The 27,192-nt window shown below is 47.1% G+C and overlaps 1 protein-coding gene across 1 annotated transcript in view; it reads right to left on the bottom strand.

The window, feature by feature from the left end:
- Nucleotides 1-4,391: 4,391 nt before the first annotated feature.
- Nucleotides 4,392-27,192, bottom strand: part of LOC135057166 (uncharacterized) — a 264,057-nt gene continuing 241,256 nt past the window's right edge. Inside the window, exons 14-19 of the mRNA XM_063963065.1 lie at nucleotides 26,591-26,685; nucleotides 24,272-24,463; nucleotides 23,999-24,157; nucleotides 7,813-8,001; nucleotides 6,975-7,056; nucleotides 4,392-6,886 (exon numbers count right to left, since the gene is read on the bottom strand). Of these exons, the coding sequence (XP_063819135.1) occupies nucleotides 5,085-6,886; nucleotides 6,975-7,056; nucleotides 7,813-8,001; nucleotides 23,999-24,157; nucleotides 24,272-24,463; nucleotides 26,591-26,685 (2,519 nt within the window). The 3' untranslated portion in view covers nucleotides 4,392-5,084. The remainder of the gene's footprint in view (nucleotides 6,887-6,974; nucleotides 7,057-7,812; nucleotides 8,002-23,998; nucleotides 24,158-24,271; nucleotides 24,464-26,590; nucleotides 26,686-27,192) is intronic.

A 27,192-nucleotide genomic window follows, 5' to 3' on the forward strand; every position in this document is an offset into this window, starting at 1 on the left:
CTGCCATTGCCCTCCTGCTTCTTGTGGCACCCTGTCTGTTTACGTGGGTGACTGCCGTAACGTTGTCCGACTGGATCAACACCGGCTGACCTTGAAGCAGAGGTCTTGCTAAGCTTAGAGCATTGTAAATGGCCCTTAGCTTCAGGATATTTATGTGAAGTGATGTCTCCAGGCTTGACCATAAGCCCTGGATATTCCTTCCCTGTGTGACTGCTCCCCAGCCTCGCAGGCTGGCATCCGTGGTCACCAGGACCCAGTCCCGAATGCCGAATCTGCGGCCCTCTAGAAGATGAGCACTCTGCAACCACCACAGGAGGGATACCCTTGTCCCTGGTGACAGGGTTATCCGCTGATGCATCTGAAGATGCGACCCGGACCATTTGTCCAGTAGGTTCCACTGGAAAGTCTTGCGTGGAATCTGCCGAATGGGATTGCTTCGTAGGAAGCCACCATTTTTACCCAGAACCCTTGTGCATTGATGCACTGAGACTTGGTTCGGTTTTAGGAGGTTCCTGACTAGCTCGGATAACTCCCTGGCTTTCTCCTCCGGGAGAAACACCTTCTTTCTGGACTGTGTCCAGGATCATCCCTAGGAACAGAAGACAAGTCGTCGGAACCAGCTGCGATTTTGGAATATTGAGAATCCAATCGTGCTGCTGCAACACTACCTGAGATAGTGCTACACCGATCTCCAACTGTTCCCTGGATCTTACCCTTATCAGGGAATCGTCCAAGTAAAGGATAACTAAAATTCCCTTCCTTCGAAGGAATATCATCATTTCGGTCATTACCTCAGTAAAGACCCGGGGTGCCGTGGACCATCCCTACGGCAGCGTCTGAACTGATAGTGACAGTTCTGTACCATAACCTGAGATACCCTTGGTGAGAAGGGTAAATTTTGACATGAAGGTAAGCATCCTTGATGTCCCGAGACATCATGTAGTCCCCTTCTTCCAGGTTTGCAATCACTGCTCTGAGTGACTCAATTTTGAATTTGAACCTCTGTATGTAAGTGTTCAAAGATTTTAGACTTTAAAATCGGTCTCACCGAGCCGTCTGGCTTCGGTACCACAATAGTGTGGAATAATACCCCGTTCCCTGTTGCAGGAGGGGTACCTTAATTATCACCTGCTGGGAATACAGCTTGTGACTGGCTTCCAAAACTGCCTCCCTGTCAGCGGGAGACGTCGGTAAAACAGACTTTTGGAAACGGCGAGGGGAATACGTCTCGAATTCCAATTTGTACCCCTGAAATATTACCTGAAGGATCCAGGGGTCTACTTGCGAGTGAGCCCACTGCGCACTGAAATTCATTGAGAACGGGCCCCCACCGTGCCTGAACTTGTAAAGCCCTAGCGTCATACTGAGGGCTTGGCAGAGGCGGAAAAGGGTTTCTGTTCCTGGGAACTGGCTGATCTCTGCAGCCATTTTCCTCTCCCTCTGTCACGAGCAGAAAAGAGGAACCCTTTTGTCCGCTTGCCAACCAGGACTGCCCCTGATAATACGGCGTCTTATTTTGAGAGGCGACCTAGGGTACATCCCCTTTTTTAAGGCAATACTTCCAAATGCCGTTTGGAATCCCTGACCACTTTACTGGTAGAATACAACGCACTTATACTTGATGCCAGTCGGCAAATATTCCGCTGTGCATCATGCATATATAGAAATGCATCTTTTAATTGCTCTATAGGCAATAATATACTGTCCTTATCTAGGATATCAATATTTCCAGTCAGGGAATCCGACCACGCCAACCCAGCACTGCACATCCAGGCTGAGGCGATTGCTGGTCGCAGTATAACACCAGTATGTGTGTAAATAAATTTTAGGATACCCTCCTGCTTTTTATTAGCAGGATCCTTAAGGGCGGCCATCTCAAGAGAGGGTAGAGCCCTTGTTCTTACAAGCGTGAGCGCCTTATCCCCCGTAGGGGGTGTTTCCCAACGCACCCTAACCTCTGGCGGGAAAAGGTATACTGCCAATAACTTTTTAGAAATTATCAATTGTTATCGGGGGGAAACCCACGCATCATCACACACCTCATTTTATTTTTCAGATTCAGGAAAACTACAGGAAGTTTTTCCTCACCAAACATAATACCCCTTTTTTGGTGGTATTCATATTATCAGAAAAGTGTAAACATTTTCCATTGCCTCAATCATGCAATGTGTGGCCCTATTGGAAATCACGGTTGTCTCTTCACCGTCGACACAGGAGTCAGTATCCGTGTCGGCGTCTGTATCTGAGGTAACGGGCGCTTTAGAGCCCCTGTATGAGACGTCTGGACATGCACAAGCTGGGTAGCCGGCTGTCTCATGTCAACCACTGTCTTTTATACAAAGCTGACACTGTCACGCAATTTCAACAGTACATCCACTCAGGTGTCGACCCCCTAGGGGGTGACAACACTATTACAGACACTCTACTCCGTCTCCACATCATTTTTCTCCTCATACATGTCGACACAAACGTACCGACACACAGCACACACACAGGGAATGCTCTGATAGAGGACAGGACCCACTAGCCCTTTGGGGAGACAGAGGGAGAGTTTGCCAGCACACACCAGAGCGCTATATATATACAGGGATAACCTTATATAAGTGTTTTTCCCTTTATAGCTGCTGTATTGTTTATACTGCGCCTAATTTGTGCCCCCCTCTCTTTTTTAACCCCTTTCTGTAGTGTAGTGACTGCAGGGGAGAGCCAGGGAGCTTCCCTCCAACTGAGCTGTGAGGGAAAATGGCGCCAGTGTGCTGAGGAGATAGGCTCCGCCCCTTTCTCTGCGTCCTTATCATCCGTTTTTCTGTATGTTTTGGCAGGGGTTAAATGCATCCATATAGCCCAGGAGTTATATGTGATGCATTTATTTTAGCCATATAAGGTTTTTATCGATTTATTGCGTCTCAGGGCGCTGCCCCCCCCAGCGCCCTGCACCCTCAGTGACCGGAGTGTGAAGTGTGCTGAGAGCAATGGCGCACAGCTGCGGTGCTGTGCGCTACCTTATCTGAAGACAGGATCGTCTTCTGCCGCCGATTTTCCGGACCTCTTCGCTCTTCTGGCTCTGTAAGGGGGCCGGCGGCGCGGCTCCGGGACCCATCCAGGCTGAACCCGTGATCGTCCCTCTGGAGCTAATGTCCAGTAGCCAAGAAGCCCAATCCACTCTGCACGCAGGTGAGTTCGCTTCTTCTCCCCTTAGTCCCTCGATGCAGTGAGCCTGTTGCCAGCAGGTCTCACTGAAAATAATAAACCTAAACTAAAACTTTCACAAAGAGCTCAGGAGAGCCCCTAGTGTGCACCCTTCTCGTTCGGGCACAGAAATCTAACTGAGGCTTGGAGGAGGGTCATAGGGGGAGGAGCCAGTGCACACCAGGTGATCCTAAAGCTTTCTTTAGATGTGCCCAGACTCCTGCGGAGCCGCTATTCCCCATGGTCCTTACGGAGTTCCCAGCATCCACTAGGACGTCAGAGAAATGATAATAACATATCAAGACACACAACCCTATTTATACCTGATGATCAGATAGCATAGTGTGAAATCTGTTACCCCTAAATATATAATACTGCTGCCACACTATACACCTTAGCATCCCAAAATAACATCAGTGAATAAAACACAAATTATTGGGACTAATTCAGTAAGGATTGCAAATTCTGCTAATTAGCAGATTTTGCAATCCTTTGGATAGCATACTGGGGTCGCCCATCGCTGGGCAAGACCGCCAATCATGCTGACAGCAGCCTTCCCCCGTTCAACAAGCAGAAGTTGCGAATGTATCGCAATTCCTGCTTGTTAACAGAAACCGAGGAAGCCTCCTGCTGGCGCAGCCTAACTTGCACCCGCATGAGGCCTGCCGCCATGTTCCTTATCGCAGCAGCTGTGTGTGATGTCACGCAGCCACCGTGATCACGTCCCCGATACGCCTCCGTTTGGCTGCCTCTGCCACCCCACTGCCCCGGAAAACGGAGCGTTGCGCCCCCCCGCCTGCGACCGCCTCTGCCTGATTGACAGGCAGAGGCAATCGCATTTTCTGCGGCACCCCACAGAAAGTGCGGGCGCATGCGCAGGACGGGCGCTGCACATGCGCCCGCGGGGTGATCGTAAAAATTCCGGTTGGATCGCGTTTTGCGATCCAACCTGAATTAGCCCCATTATCTGGTTAAATAGCAACTGATTTTCTTTTAAACATAATCTGCAGGAATGATAAATAAAAGCAATGTATTTTTATATTTCATAAAATATAAATCATTAATGTTTATTCCATGTACAATAATCCAGTGATGAGTATTAAAGTTAATAACCAAGGATGAAAATAATACACTTATTCTACGGCTATTGCAAAATGATCAACAGAGATTCAGTATGTTGTGTTAGTCACAAGTAAATGAGATCAGTAGTGAAATAATTTAATAAAATTATGTGGAAATAAAACTAAATAAAGAGATATTTCACGACACATCTTCTGGTCTTAAGCTATATGTCCAAATAAAAGAACAAAAAAAGGCCTTAACCTGTTGATTTGTATATATATGTATATAGCATAACTTTGGTTGCCTTGGGCCGTATTCCGTGTTAGTTTGAAATGTAATCACTATTTTCTATTTAAAAAAATAAATAATTACATCTCTGTGACCTATTGCCAGTCAGCCGCAAAAATGCTGAAAATTTGCAGCACACAAGAGAAATATATTAAAGGTGCAGTCTTCACTGTCAACTTTTTCACACACGAGGCTCAGATCCAATCAGGAGGCTGTGTCTGTTACTTTTTGGCAGCCATATTTGTCATGATACTGCGCACCCAGAACACACCTATAATATACTTTCGTTCTGACTGCATGCCCTCTGTAGTCGCATTCATGCCAACTTTCGGCGAGTCCACACCCATCCTTGCTCTGGCCTCAGAGGGTCTCAAGTCAGACTTGAGACAAAAATAAAAAAGCGGGTTGCAAAAAGACCTGCATGCACAGTGCAAAAAAATACGCCACTGTGAAACCAAAAACAGCCACAACTTGAGGTTAAGACTGATTCTGAATAAGGCACCTGGTTAGAAGCTCTGAAAACAGTTCACTCTTTCCGAAAAGGATTATGGTTTATCTCCTACATGAACTTTCTGATGTCTAACAAGATGCGAGTTACTGTTAAAACATTTCCCACAGTCGGAGCAAGGAAACGGTTTCTCTCCCGTGTGAATTCTCTGATGTCTAACCAGGTGTGAGTTACTATTAAAACACTTCCCACAGTCCGAGCAAGAAAACGGTTTCTTACCCGAATGGCTTCTCTGATGAGAAACAAGATCAGAGTTATTGCTAAAACATTCCCCGCACTTCGAGCAAGTGTAGGGCCTGTCTCCAGTGTGAACTCTCTGATGTCGGACAAGTTCCGTCTTAGTGATAAAACTCTTTTCACACTCGGAGCACATATAAGGCTTCTCTCCTGTGTGGTTTCTCTGATGGACGACCAGATGCGAGTTGGTGATAAAAGATTTTCCACATTCGGAACAGGAATACGGCTTTTTTCCTGAGTGAATTCTCTGATGTATGACAACATAGGAGTTACTGGTAAAATATTTCCCGCAATCTGGGCAAGAGTACGGCTTCAGCCCTGTGTGAATCCTCTGATGCTTGACGAGTTCCGAGTTACTGATAAAACATTTCCCGCAATCGGAGCAAGGAAACGGCTTCTCTCCGGTGTGTATCTTTTGGTGCACCAACAGATTCGATTTACTGATGAAGCTTTTCCCGCACTCAGAACACGAATATGGTTTTACGCCGGTGTGGATTTTCCTGTGCCTGACCAGATCCGAATTGCTGACAAAACATTTCCCACACTGGAAGCAAGAAAACGGCTTTTCCCCTGTGTGGATCTTCAGGTGTTTGGTCAGCTGCGAATTGCGTTTGAAACATTTCCCACAGTCAGGACAGGAAAACGGCCTTTCCCCTGTGTGAGTTCGCTGGTGCGCAAAAAGTTCAGAGTACAGCACAAAACTGGCCTCACAATCGGTACAGGAAAACTGCTTCTCCCTAGTGTGCTTTTTCTGGTGCCTAGCGAGATCGGAAACGCTGATGACACACTTCCCGCACACCGTGCACGAGTAGGGTTTCTCACCCGTGTGGATTCGGTGGTGCACAACAAGGTAGGACTTGCTGATGAAACATTTCCCACATTCAGAGCAAGAGTAGGGTTTCACCCCTGTGTGAGTTCTCTGGTGCTGAACGAGATTGGACTTTGTGATAAAACATTTGCCGCATTCGGAGCACCTGAAGGGCTTCTCCCCCCTGTGGATTTTCTGATGCTGAGCGAGATTTGGCTTGGATTTAAACAACTTTCCGCAATCGGGGCAACAAAACGATTCCTGACCAAAGGTCGATTCCTTCTCCGTATCTGCGGATGAATCCTGGGCATGATCAGGGTTTGTGGGATTTTCATCACCTGAATCGGATTCCTCCTTAATTCGGATAGTTACAGAATTAAAATTTGACTCTTCTAGGGGGTTCTCGATGTCAGTATCGGTGAGATTTCCTTCCTCATCTGATTCAGATTCCTCCTTCACCTTAATATGTATATAATCTGGCTGTAACTCTTCCGAAGGAGTATCACTGTCTGTATTAGTGAGGTTTCCTTCTACGTCTGAGTCGCGTTCCTTCTTAATTTTTATACGCAAATAATCTGACTGCTGCAGTTCTGTGACCGTATCAATATCAGTGTGTGTGAGGGCTCCTCCATCACATGAGACCGATTCCTCCTTGATATGAGTAGCTGTATACTGTGTATGATCTGTGGGTGTATACATGTCAGTGTCTGCGATATTTCCTCTCTCACACACGACCGATTCCTTCTTAATATCAGTAGATCGATAGTCAGATGGACCAGCCACTGGTAATTCTGCTGGAAAGAATGCATTGTGGTCAGATATTTAAAACATTAATATGCCCTCCCTCTGTTTGGCATTTATAGTGGTGATTACATTTCTTACCCAGTGACGCGAGGGGCCGATGATTCTCCATAATCGGGTCCTTGCAAAAACCCTTGTGTCTGTCGAAATGCTCCCAATCCTGCTACAACAAAGAGATTTGTTATTGGAACCTGATACACACAATGATACAGTCATCACCCAGACACCTCCCCTGGTGTTACTGTATAATGCCCCATTCCCAGCAGTCACCTCTCCAGTCATCACCCAGACACCTCCCCTGGTGTTACTGTATAATGCCCCATTACCAGCAGTCACCTCTCCAGTCATCGCCCAGACATCTCCCATGGTGTTACTGTATAATGCCCCATTCCCAGCAGTCACCTCTCCAGTCACATTCCCTGGTGTTACTGTATAATGTCCCATTCCCAGCAGTCACCTCTCCAGTCATCACCCAGACACCTCCCCTGGTGTTACTGTATAACATCCCATTCCCAGCAGTCACCTCTCCAGTCATCACCCAGACACCTCCCCTGGTGTTACTGTATAATGTCCCATTCCCAGCAGTCACCTCTCCAGTCATCACCCAGACACATCCCCTGGTGATACTGTATAATGTCCCATTCCCAGCAGTCACCTCTCCAGTCATCACCCAGACACCTCCCCTGGTGTTACTGTATAATGTCCCATTCCCAGCAGTCACCTCTCCAGTCATCGCCCAGACACCTCCTCTGGTGTTACTGTATAATGCCCCATTCCCAGCAGTCACCTCTCCAGTCATCACCCAGACACATCTCCTGGTGTTACTGTATAAGGTCCCATTCCCAGCAGTCACCTCTCCAGTCATCACCCAGACACCTCCCCTGGTGTTACTGTATAACATCCCATTCCCAGCAGTCACCTCTCCAGTCAGCAACTGAATGATCTTATTGGTGAGTTCCAGGATCTTCTCGTCATTGTCTCTCTCGTTTATCAATGAGTGAGGTGGAGACCCTGTGATGGGGCTCTGGGTCCTGCTCAGTCCTTCTAAGACATGAGGACTGTCTTTGAGAGTGACATGCTCACTGGACGTCTTCACAACCATAAGATACTGTATGTTAAAAAATACCAATATGTCACTATTAGAAAAATTAAATATATGAACTTAGAATGTCATTTAGTTACACAAGATACATTGTAATTATTAAAAGGATACAGGCCTTCTTATTAGGTTTAAAAAATAGCTGTGCAAATGTATATAGCCTTATATTTATTAGGTTCAGATGAGTACCACTAAATGGCATTGGGTCTCTGTCAGAGATCTCTCTGATGAATTCATCTGTACTTTGCTTTCAATAAAGGAACATCTGATCTTTCAGAATTCTAAAATGTCTCTGTTGTCTAATTTGCACAGGACTGTGAACTTTGTGCCTTTTGAAATTTGCTAGAATATAATTACAGGTTGAGTCTCCCTTATCCAAAATGCTTGGGACCAGAGGTATTTTGGATATGGGATTTTTCCGTATTTTGGAATAATTGCATACCATAATGAGATATCATGGCGATGGGACCCAAGTCTAAGCACAGAATGCATTTATGTTTCATATACACCTTATCCACACAGCCTGAAGGTCATTTTAGCCATTATTTTTAATAACTTTGTGCATTAAACAAAGTGTGTCTACATTCACACAATTCATTTATGTTTCATATACACCTTATACACACAGCCTGAAGGTCATTTAATACAATATTTTTAATAACTCTGTGTATTAAACAAAGTTTGTGTACATTGAGTCATCAGAAAACAAAGTTTCACTATCTCACTCTCACTCAAAAAATTCCGTATTTCTGAATATTCCGTATTTTGGAATATATGGATATGGGATACTCAACCTGTATAGTGCATTTTAAATAATGCTTGTCAATAAATACCAACCTAGAACAAGCAGAAAAACATTAGAGTGAAATTGATTAGCATTTACAAATAGGCGCATTCCAGGGAACAAACCTCAAACATCGCTAGGGAAAAATCTCTAAAACCAAGGATTACCTCAGGAAATTGGGGACAACAATTATGAATATTGTATGAGAAATCCACTGAATAAAAATAAGAATTTACTCACCGGTAATTCTATTTCTCGTAGTCCGTAGTGGATGCTGGGGACTCCGTAAGGACCATGGGGAATAGACGGGCTCCGCAGGAGACTGGGCACACTATAAGAAAGATTTGGTACTATCTGGTGTGCACTGGCTCCTCCCTCTATGCCCCTCCTCCAGACCTCAGTTAGGATATTGTGCCCGGAAGAGCTGACACAATAAGGAAGGATTTTGAATCCCGGGTAAGACTCATACCAGCCACACCAATCACACCGTATAACTCGTGATACTATACCCAGTTAACAGTATGAAATATACAATAACAAAGAATAGGATGCAAGGAAGATCTTAGTGCGCAAAGATGGAGCTGCTGGATAGCACCCCTTTTCTACAAAGAAGGTTCCCAAATCCTTCACCACATGTGCCAAAGAAAAAAATGAGTAAAGGGGACTTATCCTGCGCTCCAATATCTGCTGTTGTCTCAAGAGTTTCCCAGATTCGTTTTGAAAATTCATATGGGTAACATGCAGGAAATGAGAAAAGGTATTTTGTGCATAGTGAAATACCGCTTTGTATTATAGGTAAAACATAAGCATTTCATTAACATAAATAATAAAAAGCCATATTGGTGTAGTACAATAAACGAATGTAAAAAAGATTCACAGTGGATATAAGTATAGTTGTGATAAAATAATCATAGCAGCATTTAGAGCTGGGGTTGGGAGCAATGAGGGAAATTACCAGATGTTGCGAACTGAATAAACAGTTCTAAGCCAGCTTGCGGGTTAATTTAGTGCAGGGAAACCCGGGAATCCCCTGAACCTGGCCGTACTGGAACGGATAATCTCTCTCCTGCTTCCCTCCTCAGCGTCCTGTAACCACCGACGCGTTTCTACCTCTGACTGAGGTCTTTTTCAAGGTGTGTTAGTTTTAGGCTGCTAGCGTGTGTTTTTAAATTGTCCCTGACCAACCGTATCATAGATGCAGCAGCTGTGTCCTATACCGGTAGCTCTAAATGCTGCTATGATTATTTTATCACAACTATACTTATATCCACTGTGAATCTTTTTTACATTCGTTTATTGTACTACACCAATATGGCTTTTTATTATTTATGTTAATGAAATGCTTATGTTTTACCTATAATACAAAGCGGTATTTCACTATGCACAAAATACCTTTTCTCATTTCCTGCATGTTACCCATATGAATTTTCAAAACGAATCTGGGAAACTCTTGAGACAACAGCAGATATTGGAGCGCAGGATAAGTCCCCTTTACTCATTTTTTTTTTTAACAGTATGAAATATAACTGAGCCTCTTCAACAGATGGCTCAACAATAACCCTTTAGTTAGGCAATAACTATATACAAGTATTGCAGACAATCTGCACTTGGGATGGGCGCCCAGCATCCACTACGGACTACGAGAAATAGATTTACCGGTGAGTAAATTCTTATTTTCTCTGACGTCCTTGTGGATGCTGGGACTCCGTCAGGACCATGGGGATTATACCAAAGCTCCCAAACGGGCGGGAGAGTGCGGATGACTCTGCAGCACCGAATGAGAGAACTCCAGGTCCTCCTCAGCCAGGGTATCAAATTTATAGAATTTTGCAAACGTGTTTGCCCCTGACCAAGTAGCAGCTCGGCAAAGTTGTAAAGCCGAGACCCCTCGGGCAGCCGCCCAAGATGAGCCCACCTTCCTTGTGGAATGGGCTTTCACATTTTTAGGCTGCGGTAGTCCCACCGCAGAATGCGCCAGCTGAATTGTGCTACAAATCCAGCGAGCAATAGTCTGCTTAGAAGCAGGAGCACCCAGCTTGTTGGGTGCATACAGGATAAAAAGCGAGTCAGTTTTCCTGACTCCAGCCGTCCTGGAAACATAAATTTTCAAGGCCCTGACTACGTCCAGTAACTTGGAATCCTCCAAGTCCCTAGTAGCCGCAGGATCCACAATAGGTTGGTTCAAGTGAAAAGCTGATACCACCTTACGGAGAAACTGGGGACGAGTCCTCAATTCTGCCCTATCCATATGGAAAATCAGATAAGGGCTTTTACATGACAAAGCCGCCAATTCTGACACACGCCTGGCCGAAGCCAAGGCCAATAACATAACCACTTTCCACGTGAGATATTTCAGATCCACAGTTTTAAGTGGTTCAAACTAATGTGATTTTAGGAAACTCAACACCACATTGAGATCCCAAGGTGCCACAGGAGGCACAAAAGGGGGCTGAATATGAAGCACTCCCTTTACAAAAGTCTGAACTTCAGGCAGTGAAGCCAGTTCTTTCTGGAAGAAAATCGACAGAGCCGAAATCTAGACCTTAATGGAACCCAATTTTAGGCCCATAGTCACTCCTGACTGTAGGAAGTGCAGAAAACGACCCAGCTGAAATTCCTCTGTTGGGGCCTTCCTGGCCTCACACCACGCAACATATTTTCGCCAAATACGGTGATAATGGTTTGCGGTTACTTCTTTCCTGGCTTTTATCAGCGTAGGAATGACTTCCTCCGGAATGCCCTTTTCCTTTAGGATCCGGAATTCAACCGCCATGCCGTCAAACGCAGCCGCGGTAAGTCTTGGAACAGACAGGGCCCCTGCTGTAGCAGATCCCGTCTGAGCGGTAGAGGCCATGGGTCCTCTGATATCATTTCTTGAAGTTCTGGGTACCAAGCTCTTCTTGGCCAATCCGGAACCACGAGTATCGTTCTTACTCCTCGCCTTCTTATTATTCTCAATACCTTTGGTATGAGAGGCAGAGGAGGGAACACATAAACCGACTGGTACACCCACGGTGTCACTAGCGCGTCCACAGCTATCGCCTGAGGGTCCCTTGACCTGGCGCAATATCTCTCTAGTTTTTTGTTTAGGCGGGACGCCATCATGTCCACCTGTGGCCTTTCCCAACGGTTTACTAACAGTAGGAAGACTTCTGGATGAAGTCCCCACTCTCCCGGGTGTAGGTCGTGTCTGCTGAGGAAGTCTGCTTCCCAGTTGTCCACTCCCGGAATGAACACTGCTGACAGTGCTATTACGTGATTTTCCGCCCATCGGAGAATCCTTGTGGCTTCTGCCATCGCCATCCTGCTTTTTGTGCCGCCCTGTCGGTTTACATGGGCGACTGCCGTGATGTTGTCTGACTGGATCAGTACCGGCTGGTTTTGAAGCAGGGGTTTTGCCTGACTTAGGGCATTGTAAATGGACCTTAGTTCCAGAATATTTATGTGCAGGGAAGTCTCCTGACTTGACCATAGTCCTTGGAAGTTTCTTCCCTGTGTGACTGCTCCCCGGCCTCGAAGGCTGGCATCCGTGGTCACCAGGACCCAGTCCTGTATGCCGAATCTGCGGCCCTCTAGAAGATGAGCACTCTGCAGCCACCACAGTAGAGACACCCTGGTCCTTGGAGATAGGGTTATCAGTTGATGCATCTGAAGATGCGATCCCGACCACTTGTCCAAGAGGTCCCACTGGAAGGTCCTTGCATGGAACCTGCCGAATGGAATTGCTTCGTATGAAGCCACCATTTTTCCCAGGACTCGTGTGCAGTGATGCACCGATACCCGTTTTGGTTTTAGGAGGTCTCTGACTAGAGATGACAGCTCCTTGGCTTTCTCCTGCGGGAGAAACACTTTTTTCTGTTCTGTGTCCAAAATCATCCCCAGGAACAGTAAGCGTGTGGAAGGAACCAATTGTGACTTTGGAATGTTTAGAATCCAGCCGTGCTGTTGTAGCACATCCCGAGATAGTGCTACTCCGACCAGTAACTGCTCCCTGGACCTCGCCTTTATAAGGAGATCGTCCAAGTACGGGATAATTAAAACTCCCTTTTTTCGAAGGAGTATCATCATTTCTGCCATTACCTTGGTAAACACCCTCGGTGCCGTGGACAGTCCAAACGGTAGTGTCTGGAATTGGTAATGGCAATCCTGTACCACAAATCTGAGGTACTCCTGGTGAGGAAGGTAAATGGGGACATGCAGGTAAGCATCCTTGATGTCCAGAGATACCATGTAATCCCCCTCGTCCAGGCTTGCAATAACCGCCCTGAGCGATTCCATCTTGAACTTGAATTTTGTTATGTATGTGTTCAAGGATTTCAAATTTAAAATGGGTCTCACCGAACCGTCTGGTTTCGGTACCACAAACAGTGTGGAATAGTAACCCCGTCCTTGTTGAAGTAGGGGTACCTTGACTATCACCTGCTGGGAATACAGCTTGTGAATGGCCTCTAGCACAGCCTCCCTGCCCGAGGGAGTTGTCGGTAAGGCCGATTTGAGGAAACGGCGGGGGGGAAGCGCCTCGAATTCCAGCTTGTACGCCTGAGATACTACTTGAAGGATCCAGGGATCCACCCGTGAGCGAACCCACTGATCGCTGAAATTTTTGAGGCGGCCCCCCTCCGCCTGTGGAGCCCCACCGTCATGCGGCGGATTTGGAAGAAGCGGGGGAGGACTTTTGGTCCTGGGAACCTGCTGTGTGTTGTAGCTTTTTCCCCCTTCCTCTGCCTCTAGACAGAAAGGACCCGCCTTTTCCCCGCCTGTTTTTCTGGGGTCGAAAGGACTGTACCTGGTAATACGGCGCTTTCTAAGGCTGTGAGGGGACATGGGGCAAAAATGCAGACTTCCCAGCTGTAGCTGTGGAAACAAGGTCTGAGAGACCATCCCCGAATAACTCCTCACCATTATAAGGCAAAACTTCCATGTGCCTTTTAGAATCTGCATCTCCTGTCCACTGCCGAGTCCATAAGCCTCTCCTAGCAGAAATGGACAATGCACTTATTCTAGATGCCAGCCGGCAGATCTCCCTCTGTGCATCTCTCATGAATAAGACTGAGTCTTTTATATGCTCTACAGTTAGCAATATAGTGTCCCTGTCTAGGGTGTCAATCTTTTCCCGACAGGGAATCTGACCAAGCAGCAGCAGCACTGCACATCCACGCTGAAGCAATAGCTGGTCTCAGTATAACACCAGTGTGTGTATATATAGACTTTAGGATAGCCTCCTGCTTTCTATCAGCAGGTTCCTTTAGGGCGGCCGTATCCGGAGACGGTAGTGCCACCTTTTTAGACAAACGTGTGAGCGCTTTATCCACCCTAGGGGGAGTTTCCCGACATGACCTATCCTCTGTCGAGAAAGGGAACGCCATTAGTAATTTTTTTGATATCACCAATTTTTTATCGGGGAAAGCCCACGCTTCTTCACACACTTCATTTAATTCTTCAGATGGGGGAAAAACTATAGGTAGTTTTTTCTCCCCAAACATAATACCCTTTTTTGCGGTACCTGGGTTTATATCAGAAAGGTGTAACACCTCTTTCATTGCCTCATTCATGCAACGAACGGCCCTAGTGGACATTAAATTTGACTTATCGTCGTCGACACTGGTATCAGTATCCATGTCGACATCTGTGTCTGCCATCTGAGGTAGTGGGCGTTTCAGAGCCCCTGATGGCCTTTGAAATGTCTGGGCAGGCACGAGCTGAGAAGCCGGCTGTCCCGCATTTGGCATGTCGTCAAATTTTTTATGTAAGGAGTCGACACTTGCACGTAATTCCTTCCATAAGTCCATCCACTCAGGTGTCTGCCCCGCAGGGGGTGACATCACATTTATAGGCATCTGCTCCGCCTCCACATAAGCCTCCTCATCAAACATGTCGACACAGCCGTACCAACACACCGCACATACACAGGGAATGCTTTTAAGGGAGACAGGACCCCACAAAAGCCCTTTGGGGAGACAGAGAGAGAGTATGCCAGCACACACCAGAGCGCTATAATAATGCAGGGACTAAATGAATTATGACCCTTTACAGCTGCTTATAGTATTAAACTGCGCCTAAATTTAGTGCCCCCCTCTCTTTTTTACCCTTTCTGTAGTGTAGACTGCAGGGGAGAGTCAGGGAGCTTCCTTCCAGCGGAACTGTGAGGGAAAAATGGCGCCCGTGTGCTGAGGGAGATGGCTCCGCCCCTTTTTTGGCTGACTTTTCTCCCGCTTTTTTCTGCATTCTGGCAGGGGTAATTACCACATATATAGCCTCTGGGGCTATATATTGTGGTTATTTTGCCAGCCAAGGTGTTTTTATTGCTGCTCAGGGCGCCCCCCCCAGCGCCCTGCACCCTCAGTGACCGGAGTGTGAAGTGTGTATGAGGAGCAATGGCGCACAGCTGCGGTGCTGTGCGCTACCTTGGTGAAGACTGAAGTCTTCTGCCGCCGATTTTCCGGACCATCTTCATGCTTCTGGCTCTGTAAGGGGGACAGCGGCGCGGCTCCGGGAACGAACACCAAGGACGGGTCCTGCGGTCGATCCCTCTGGAGCTAATGGTGTCCAGTAGCCTAAGAAGCCCAAGCTAGCTGCAAGCAGGTAGGTTCGCTTCTTCTCCCCTTAGTCCCTCGTTGCAGTGAGCCTGTTGCCAGCAGGTCTCACTGTAAAATAAAAAACCTATTTTAAACTTTCTTTCTAGAAGCTCAGGAGAGCCCCTAGTGTGCATCCAGCTCGGCCGGGCACAGAGATCTAACTGAGGTCTGGAGGAGGGGCATAGAGGGAGGAGCCAGTGCACACCAGATAGTACCAAATCTTTCTTATAGTGTGCCCAGTCTCCTGCGGAGCCCGTCTATTCCCCATGGTCCTTACGGAGTCCCCAGCATCCACTAGGACGTTAGAGAAAATACATTTCTCCCACTTAGATTAAAAGTGGTAGCCTTGTGATGTGTGATTTACAGAATTCATCCCAATCAGGTTCCTGTTTTTGTTTTTTTAAGAATATGTTTATTGAGGGTCAGAACAGAACATAGAGGGTCATTCCAAGTTGATCGCTAGCAGAAAATGTTCACTGCACAGCGATGATACAAAAAAACGGCACTTCTGTGCATGCGTATGCGGCACAAAGCACACGCGCGACGTACTTTCACAACGGCCGATGTAGTTTCACACAAGGTCTAGCGATGCTTTTCAGTCGCACTGCTGGCCGCAGAGTGATTGACATGAAGTGGGCGTTTTTGGGTGTCAACTGACCGTTTTCAGGGAGTGTTTGGAAAAACGCAGGCGAACCAGGAAAAACGCAGGCGTGGCTGGGCGAACGCAGGGCATGTTTGTGACGTCAAATCCGGAACTGAACAGTCTGAAGTGATCGCAAGCTAGGAGTAGGTCTGGAGCTACTCTGAAACTGCACAATATTTAACTGTAGCCGCTGTGCGATCCTTTTGTTCGCACTTCTGCTAAGCTAAAATACACTCCCAGTGGGCGGCGGCATAGCGTTTGCACTGCTGCTAAGAACTGCTAGCGAGCGAACAACTCAGAATGACCCCCCATAGTGCAGTAAAAAAAAAAAAACACAGACGTTGGGTAATACATGTCGAGGCATTAAGTCTAGAAACATGTCGAGGAATTGTCTAGAAACATAAAAGACATAAACAGCATAAAACAATAGACTAGAGAAAGGGAAGGAAAGAAAAATAAGATTTTACTTACCGGTAAATCTATTTCTCGTAGTCCGTAGTGGATGCTGGGAACTCCGTAAGGACCATGGGGAATAGACGGGCTTCGCAGGAGACATGGGCACTTTAAGAAAGAATTTAGATTCTGGTGTGCTCAGGCTCCTCCCTCTATGTCCCTCCTCTAGACCTCAGTTAGAGAAACTGTGTTTGGAAGAGCTGACAGTACAAGGAAAGGATTTTGGGGGAAAAAGGGCAAGATTCATACCAGCCACACCAATCACACCGTATAACTTGAGATAAAAATACCCAGTCAACAGTATGAACAACAACAGAGCAACAGGTCAACACTGATGCAACCATCACATAACCCTTATTTAAGCAATAACTATATACAAGCATTGCAGAAGAAGTCCGCACTTGGGACGGGCGCCCAGCATCCACTACTGACTACGAGAAATAGATTTACCGGTAAGTAAAATCTTCAGGTAGAGAAGCCAGTTCTTTCTGAAAGAAAATGGATAGGGCCGAAATCTGGACCTTAATGGAACCCAATTTTAGTCCCAAAGTCACTCCCGACTGTAGGAAGTGAAGGAAACGGCCCAGCTGGAATTCCTCCGTAGGGGCATTCCTGGCCTCACACCAAGCAACATATTTTCGCCATATACGGTGATAATGTTTAGCCATCACGTCCTTCCTAGCCTTTATCAGCGTAGGAATAACCTCATCCGGAATGCCTGTTTCTGCTAGGATCCGGCGTTCAACCGCCATGCCGTCAAACGCAGCCGCGGTAAGTCTTGGAACAGACAGGGCCCCTGTTGCAACAAGTCCTGTCTTAGAGGAAGAGGCCACGGGTCCTCTGTGAGCATTTTTTGCAGATCTGGATACCAAGTCCTTCGTGGCCAATCTGGAACAATGAGTATTGTTCTCACCCCTCTTTTTCTTATTATTCTCAGCACCTTGGGTATGAGAGGAAGAGGAGGAAATACATAGACCGACTGGAACACCCACGGTGTCACCAGGGTGTCTACAGCTATCGCCTGAGGGTCTCTTGACCTGGTGCAATACCTCTGTAGTTTTTTGTTGAGGCGGGATGCCATCACGTCTACCTGTGGCAGTACCCACCGACTTGCAGTCTGTGTGAAGACTTCCTGATGAAGTCCCCACTCTCCCGGGTGGAGGTCGTGTCTGCTGAGGAAGTCTGCTTCCCAGTTGTCCACTCGCTGGATTAACACTGCTGACAGTGCGCTTACGTGATTTTCCGCCCAGCGAAAAATTCTGGTGGCTTCCGCCATCGCTACCCTGCTCCTTGTGCCGCCTCGTCGGTTTACATGAGCCACTGCGCTGATGGTGTCTGACTGAATCAGAACCGGTTGGTCGCGAAGCAGGGTCTCCGCTTGACGTAGGGCGTTGCATACGGCCCTTAGTTCCAGGATGTTGATGTGAAGGCAAGTCTCCTGACTTGACCACAGACCTTGGAAATTTCTTCCCTGGGTGACTGCTACCCACCCTCGGAGGCTTGTATCCGTGGTCACCAGGACCCAGTCCTGAATGCCAAATCTGCGGCCCTCGGGAAGGTGAGCACTCTGCAGCCACCACAGGAGAGACACCCTGGCCCTGGGGGATAGGGTGATTAACCGATGCATCTGAAGATGTGATCCGTACCACTTGTCCAGTAAATCCCATTGAAAGGTCCTCGCATGGAACCTTCCGAAGGGAATGGCCTCGTATGATGCCACCATCCTTCCCAGGACTCGAGTGCAGTGATGCACTGACACCTGTTTTGGTTTTAATAGGTTCCTGACCAGTGTCATGAGCTCCTGAGTTCTCTCTATCGGGAGATAAACCCTTTTCTGGTCTGTGTCTAGAATCATGCCTAGGAAAGGCAGACGAGCCGTAGGAACCAACTGCGACTTTGGAATATTTAGAATCCAGCCGTGTTCTCGTTACACTTCCAGAGAAAGTGCTACGCTGATCAGCAACAGCTCTCTTGATCACGCTTTTATGAGGAGATCGTCCAAGTATGGGATAATTGCGACCCCTTGCTTCCGCAGGAGTACCATCATTTCCGCCATTACCTTGGTATATATTCTCTGTGCCGTGGAGAGACCAAACGGCAACGTCTGAAATTGGTAATGACAATCCTGTACCACAAATCTGAGGTACGCCTGATGAGGTGGATAAATGGGGACATGAAGGTATGCATCCTTTATGTCCAGAGACACCATAAAATTCCTCCCTTCCAGGCTTGCGACGACCGCTCTCAGCGATTCCATCTTGAACTTGAACCTTTTCAGGTATATGTTCAGGGATTTTAAATTCAATATGGGTCTGACCGAACCGTCCGGTTTCGGGACTACAACATGGTCGAATAATAACCCCCTCCTTGTTGAAGGAGGGGAACCTTGACCACCACCTGTTGAAGATACAATTTGTGAATTGCAGTTAACGCTATTTCCCTCTCGTGGGGGGAAGCTGGCAGGGCCGTCGGTGAGGGAGCATCTCCTCGAAGTCCAGCTTGTATCCCTGAGACACAATATCTATTGCCCAGGGATCCAACAGGGAGTGAACCCACTTGTGGCTGAAATTTCGAAGACGTGCCCCCACCGGGCCTAGCTCCGCCTGTGGAGCCCCAGCAACATGCAGTGGATTTTGTAGAGGCCGGGGAGGACTTCTGTTCCTGGGAACTAGCTGTGTTGTGCAGCTTCTTTCCTCTGCCCTGCCTCTGGCAAGAAAGGACGCACCTTCTTGTTTCTTTGTGATCGAAAGGACTGCATTTGATAATGTTGTGCTTTCCTAGGCTGTGCTGGAATATAAGGCAAAAGATCAGAATTACCAGCTATAGCTGTGGAGACCAGGTCCGAGATCCCTTCTCCACACAATCCTCAGCCTTGTACGGTAAACCTTCCATATGCCTCTGAAGTCGGCATCACCTGTCCATTGCATGTTCCACAGGACACGTCAAGCAGAAATCGACATAGCGTCGACTCTAGAACCCAGTAGACTAATGTCTCTTTGGGTATGTTTTATATATATATATATCTAAGACAGCATCTTTTATATCTATATATATATATATACACATATATATATATATATATATATATACATACTAGGGTCTCAATCTCTGCTGATAAGGTATCTGTGCATGCTATCTGCAGGATCCCTGAGGATAGCTGTTAAGTCAGCGCTACCTTTTGGGCAAACGTGACACCCTAGGGGAAGATTCCCATCGCATCCTGGCCCTAGTAGGGAAAGGATACTCCCTGAGAATTCTTTGTGGGAAACTGCAGTCTCTTGTCTGGAGATTCCCGCTCTTTTTCTTCATGAGAGGAGGGAAATTTACCTCAGCTTTCTTCCCCTTAAACATGTGTACCCTTGTGTCAGGAACAGATGAGTCATCAGTGATATGCAAAACATTTTTTATTACAATAATCCTATATTGAATACTTTCCTGCGATTTTGGCTGTAACTTTGCATTATCGTAGTTGACACTGGAGTCAGACTCCGTGTCGATATCAGTGTCTATTATTTTGGATAGTGAGCATTGAGAGACTCTGACGGACTCTGCGACATAGGGACAGACCTGGGTAGATTCCCTGTCTGTTCTCTAATCTTTTGTGCAATAAATTTACCTTAGCACTTAATTTTACATATCCAAACAGGTGTCGGCGTTGTCGACGGAGACACCCCTCACACACACATTTGCTCCATCTCCTCCTTAGGGGAGCCTTTTACCTCAGACATGTCGACACACACGTACCAACACACCACACACTCAGGGAATGCTTATCTGAAGACAATTCCCCCACAAGGCCTTTTGGAGAGACGGAGAGAGAGTATGCCAGCACACCCCCCAGCGCTATAAACCCAGGAATAACACAGTAACTTAATATTAACCCAGTAGCTGCTGTTTATATAGATTTTTGCGCCTAATTATGTGCCCCCCCCCTCTCTTTTTACCCTCTTCTACCGTGTATCTGCAGGGAAGAGCCTGGGGATCTTCCTCTCAGCGGAGCTGTGGAGAAAAAATGGCGCTGGTGAGTGCTGAGGAAGTAGCCCCGCCCCCTCGACGGCGGGCTACTGACCCGCTTAAATATACATTTTCTTTTGGCGGGGGCTCATACATATATACAGTGCCCAACTGTATATATGTGTACTTTTGCCAAACGAGGTCCATATGCTGCCCAGGGCACCCCCCCCTGCGCCCTGCACCCTTACAGTGACCGGAGTATGTGAGGTGTGTGGGAGCAATGGCGCACAGCTGCAGTGCTGTGCGTTACCTCAGTGAAGAACGGAGTCTTCTGCCGCCGATTTCGAAGTCTTCTTGCTTCTCATACTCACCCAGCTTCTGTCTTCCGGCTCTGCGAGGGGGACGGCGGCGCGGCTCTGGGATCGGACGACGAGGGTGAGATCCTGTGTACGATCCCTCTGGAGCTAATGGTGTCCAGTAGCCTAAGAAGCAGGACCTAGCTTCAGAGAGTAGGGCTGCTTCTCTCCCCTCTGTCCCACAATGCAGGGAGTCTATTGCCAGCAGAGCTCCCTGAAAATAAAAAACCTAAGAAAATACTTTCTCACAGCAAGCTCAGGAGCTCGTCCGGGCACATTCTCAAACTGAGGTCTGGAGGAGGGACATAGAGGGAGGAGCCAGAGCACACCAGAATCTAAATTCTTTCCTAAAGTGCCCATGTCTCCTTTGGAGCCCGTCTATTCCCCATGGTCCTTACGGAGTCCCCAGCATCCACTAGGACGTTAGAGAAAGACAGAAAAGTAAATGGCGTGGCTAGAACCAGAAAAGGAAGAAAAAAAAACAAAAACAAATAGAGACAGAGAATATTTGAGGGAAAAAAAGAAAAGGGAGAAATTTACGTGAAAGGAAAACTAGCTTTAAAGAAGGATAGCCAGGGGGCCCAGGTTTTGTGAAAAGATTTAGAAGAATGTTTAATGACACTAGTTATAAACTCCATGCGATTAAATGTCCAGACCCTGGTGATAACGGAGGTGAGAGTGGGTGGGAGGGGCTGTTTCCAATCAGCTGACAGCTGACAGGTAGCTGCTTCTGGGAAGGGCAATGGTAGGAGAAAAAACGTAGGATTTAGGGGAAGTGAGAGTTGAAAAAGTGAGAAGATGAGGTTCCTAATATCCGACCAAAAGCCAGAAAGCTTGGGGCAGCTCCACCAAATGTGAAGAAATGAGCCTTCCAACCCACAATCTCGCCAGCACTGATTGGAGACCTCTGGAAATATCCTAACTATTCTGGAGGTAACCAAATACCATCTATAAAGAATTTTATAGATGTTTTCTTTTATTCTAACACACATTGAGCTAGACACTGTTCCCCCTCTAATTTCATCCCAATCTTCGGGATCCAAAGACTCACCCAAATCCCGTTCCAAAGCCAGCTCAAAAGGGTCACGTGTGGACATTGAAGAAAATAACAGTTCTGAGTACAAGGAAGAAATCAGGCCAGATGTGGAGGACTGTAAGAGGGAAAGCGACTCAAAAGATATTAGGGGGCGGGAGATAAGACGGTGCTTGGTGGTACTATGAAAATTACATAGCTGTAGATATTGGAAAAAATTTCTTGAGGGGATATCAAATTTAGATTGGATGTTGGAGAAAAGGGGTAATGTGTGATCATGAGATATATCATTGAGAAATATGACACCACCTTTTAGCCATGGCAAAAACGCCAGAGGGACCAGACCGGGTGGGAAATCCCCAGAACTGAACAGGGGGATAACCGGGACAGGCGGTGGAGACAGGCCAAACTTACGAATGGACGATTCCCAGACCGATAAAGAATGGGAAACAATGAGATGATCGTGGACCTTCTTTGGGCGGCGGACTCGAGGAATCCAAAGAAGGGAAGCTGGGGAAAGCAATCCCAGAGACTCAGCCTCAAGGCGAATGCACACTATGGAGGTATTAAAATGATTCCATGAAATACACTGAGTGAGCTGCGCAGAGAGGTAATAATGCTTGAAATTGGGAGTACCCAGACCCCCTCCCCGAGTTGGCATTTGAAGGGTACGTAGACGAACCCGTGGCCTTTTGCCTGCCCAAATACACTTTGAAGTCTGAAATTGAAGAAACTTGAAAACATATGGGGGATATAGATAGGGAGGGTTTGAAAAAGATAAAGGAGTTTAGGGAGAACAGTTATTTTTATAGCTATAATGCAGCCTATCCAGGAGATAGATCTAGAGTGCTGGTCCCATCAACCTAACTTAATCTGGGAAAGAAGGCGGGGGAAGTTGGCCTGGAAAAGCTGATGGTATCTTTTGGTTATAAAAACTCCCAGAAATTTTATCTTCTCTAAACGGCAGTTGAATGGGAAAAGGTGTTCTAAGGACGACTTGTCCATTTGTGATATAAAAAAAATCAAGAACTTCCGTCTTATCTAAATTAATCTTGTAACCAGAGAAGTGGCTATATAAATCTAATTCAGCTAAAGTGGGTGGGAGCGAGGAGAGGGGATTAGTGAGAGCTAATAAAACATCATCGGAGTACAGTGCCAGCTTATGTTCCGTGGTGCCAACCGAATTAGCACGGATTCTAGCAGCCATAGGCTCAATAATGAGAGCGAAAAGGAGTGGAGAGAGGGGGCATCCCTGACATATACCATAAGAAATAGTGAAAGACGTAGGATGTAGCAGAGACCCGGTGAGAACCAGCTTATAGTCGGAGGAAAGGGGCAGGGGGGGGGGGGGGGGGCACCCCGCCGCAGTCTACTCTGGGTAAGGCGATGAGGGGAAGGGGGGGGGGGGGAATCGAGGTCCCGGCCTGGCGTGAGCGGGGAGGCCATAACCTGCAGGAGCGGGTAAACCCACTCCCCGGCTCTGTGACTCAGGTCCACTAGCGCTAGGGAGCGGTAGAAGGCAGGGGAGTTCCACGGGGGTATTAAAATAATTCAGGGACAAGCTATAAGGCACACTATAGGGGAGTAGAAGCCGGAGCTCATCCAAAGCACGTCCACACAGCTCGCCAGCTAAGCCACGTCCCCCAGGTTCCTGTTTTATTGATAGATAATAGTGATGTAACTGTGACATTCCCAGAACACCTACCTCCCCAGTCAGGTCCTTGTGTTAGTAATAGAGATGAGTGATGTCACCTTGACACTCCCAGACTCCCTCACCTCCCCAGTCAGGTCCCTGTGTTAGTAATAGATATAAGAGTGATGTCACTGTCACACGCCCAGACTCCCTCACCTCCCTAGTCAGGTCCCAGTGTTAGTAATAGAGATAAGAGTAATGTCACTGTGACACTCCCAGACCCCTCACCTCCCCAGTCAGGTCCCTGTGTTAGTAATAGAGATGAGTGATGTCACTGTGACACTTCCAGACTCCCTCACCTCCCCAGTCAGGTCCCTGTGTTAGTAATAGAGAGAAGAGTGATGTCACTGTCACACACCCAGACTCCCTCACCTCCCCAGTCAGGTCCCAGTGTTAGTAATAGAGATAAGAGTAATGTCACTGTGACACTCCCAGACCCCTCACCTCCCCAGTCAGGTCCCTGTGTTAGTAATAGAGATAAGAGTAGTCACTGTGACACTCCCAGACTCCCTCACCTCCCCAGTCAGCAGGTAGATGATCTCCAGGGTGATATTCAACAATCTCTTTGCCATCTGATTCCTGTCCTTGTTTAGTTTCAAAGAACTAAGGCTCTGGTGATTGTCCATTGTTAATTCTTTGCACAGATCCTTGTGATGTTTGATATGCTGGCACTTCTACATGGAGAAACAGACATGTTGACACCTTATAGGAACCAGACACAATGATAAATTCATCACCCAGACACATCCCCTGGTGTTACTGTACAATGTCCCATTCCCAGCAGTCACCTCTCCAGTCAGCAGCTGAATGATCTTGTTGCTGAGTTCCAGGATCTTCTGGTCATTGTCTCTCTTATGTATCAGTGAGTGGGGTGAAGACACTATGATGGGGCTCTGGATCCTGTTCAGTCCTCCTGACACACAGGGATGACTCCTAGGTGTCACACATTCACCAGACGTCTTCTTTACGACTGTGTAATCCTGTGTATTTACAAAAGCAGTAATAAATTTAAATAAACTAGTGTTCAATCTAGCAACCTAACCTGTGAGGACAGCATATTTAAATTTTTAAGGGAACATTTTTATACATGATGTACTGCTACAGCCACAGTAGCTGCAGGGCCGGTTCCGGGGCTTCTGGCGACCTGGGCGGCATTAGGGGGTGTGGCTTCATATAGGGGCGTGGTCAGTTACGCCCCCTGTACTGTTGTAGGATGTGCGGTGCGCGATGACGTCATCGCGCACCGCACAGCAAAGGTCCGCTCCACGAAGGTAAACTAGACGCTAAGCGTCTAGTTCCCCTCGTGGAGAGGACCTTTACTGTGCGGTGCGCGATGACGTCAACACGCACCGCACATCATTACAGTGAAGGTCCTCTCCAGGAAGGGAAATTAGACGCGTAGCGTCTAGTTTCCCTTCACAGCGGGCCGCGGGGGGGGGAAACACAGCAGCAGCGGATCTTGCCATAGTGCGGCGCCCTCCGGAAGGCGGCACCCCGGGCAAAAGTCCTGCTTGCCCGTGGCAAGATCCGCTACGGAGTAGCTGTATCAATACATTATGTCTAAACTTTTGCCCTTCAAAATTAAAATATGCCCTCCTCACAGATTAGGTGCAGGGTGCTAGAATGAATACTACTAAATATTTTACAGACTTTTAACCTTTCCAGTCAACTGAATTTTTTCTAAAAAAAAAAAAAACACAAGTGAAATAACTGTCACATTGCCAGACTCCCTCACCTCCCCAGTCAGGTCCCTGTGTCAGTAATAGAGATGAGTGATGTCACTGTGACACTACCAGACCCACTCACCTCCCCAGTCAGGTCCCTATGTTAGTAATAGAGATAAGAGTGATGTCACTATGACACTCCCAGACTCCCTCACCTCCCCAGTTAGTTCCATATGCTAGTAATAGAGATAAGAGTGATATCACTGTGACTCTCCCAGACTCCCTCACCTCCCCGGTCATGACCCTGTTTTAGTAATAGAAAAAAAGAGTAATATCACTGTGACACACCCAGACTCCCTCACCTCTCCAGTCAGGTCCCTGTGTTAGTAATAGAGATAAGAGTGACAACGCTGTGACACTCCCAGACTGCCTCACCTTCCCAGTCAGGTCCTTGTGTTAGTAATAGAGACAGGAATTATGTCACTGTGACACTCCCTCACCTCCACAGTCGGGTCCCTGTGTTAGTAATAGACATAAAAGTGATGTCACTGCGACCCTCCCAGACTCCCTCACCTCCCCAGTCAGGTCCCTGTGTTAGTAATAGAGATAGGAGTGATGCCATTGTGACACTCCCAGACTCCCTCACCTCACCAGTCGGGCCCCTATGTTAGTAATAGAGATAAGAGTGATGTCACTATTACACTCCCAGACTCCCTCACCTCCCCAGTCAGGTCCATGTGCTAGTAAAAGAGATAAGAGTGACGTCACGGTGACGCTCCCAGACTACCTCACCTCCCCAGCCATGTCCCTGTTTTAGTAATAGAGAAAGGAGTGATATCACTGTGACACTCCCAGACTCCCTCGCCTCCCCAGTCGGGTCCCTGTGTTAGTAATACATATAAGAGTGATGTCACTGTGACACTCCCAAACTCCCTCACCTCCCCAGTCAGGTCCCTGTGTTAGTAATAGAGATAAGAGTGATGCCACTGTGACACTCCCAGACTCCCTCACCTTCCCAGTCAGGTCCATGTGTTAGTAATAGAGATAAGAGTGATGTCACTGTGACACTCCCACTCCCTCACCTCCCCAGTCAGGTCCATGTGTTAGTTATAGAGATATGAGTGATGTCACTGTGACACTCCCAGACTCTCTCACCTGCCTAGTCAGGTCCCTGTGTTAGTAATAGAGATAAGAGTGATGCCACTGTGACACTCCCAGACTCCCTCACCTTCCCAGTCAGGTCCATGTGTTAGTAATAGAGATAAGAGTGATGCCACTGTGACACTCCCAGACTCCCTCACCTTCCCAGTCAGGTCCATGTGTTAGTAATAGAGATGAGAGTGATGTCACTGTGACACTCCCAGACTCCCTCACCTCCCCAGTCAGGTCCCTGTGTTAGTTATAGAGATATGAGTGATGTCACTGTGACACTCCCAGCCTCACCTGCCTAGTCAGCAGGTAGATAATCTCCAGGGTGAGATTTATTATGCTTTCAGTCATGTAATCTGCGACCTTCTCCATCCCCAGTGTGCCTCTATTTTGTTACATGCTGCAAGAAAGAGAATTAAGAAAGGATGTGAATAAATGATACACCATCATCTTGTGTCTATATAGCAAGCATAAACGTGATTGCATTGTATATATAATCCTCTTTTGTCTATATTTTGTTTGTCTCATTTATTTTATACACACATTATACAGAAGTGTGTGATGGTTTTATAATTTATCCAGTCACACTCACACACATTGGAGAGATGATCATGTGAAATTTCTTGAGATTTTTATGCGTATGACACTGAATGAGTGAGATACAATCACCTATCAAATATATATATATATATATATATGACGGTGGTTCAACAAATAAGGTAGCAAGACCTCTCATTGCGTAAATGTATTCAACTTGTACAAATATGTAGAATTAATAGTATGACCTTTGTACAGATTATTTTGCCACATAGTCCCCCATACTTGTCTAACCAATGGTACACCAAGGCAGCTTGAAGCCAGTACATGACAGTTTGCTGACCTTCACGGAGATGTTC

Source organism: Pseudophryne corroboree, chromosome 3 (assembly GCF_028390025.1).
Source record: "Pseudophryne corroboree isolate aPseCor3 chromosome 3, aPseCor3.hap2, whole genome shotgun sequence".
Lineage (NCBI taxonomy): Eukaryota > Metazoa > Chordata > Amphibia > Anura > Myobatrachidae > Pseudophryne > Pseudophryne corroboree.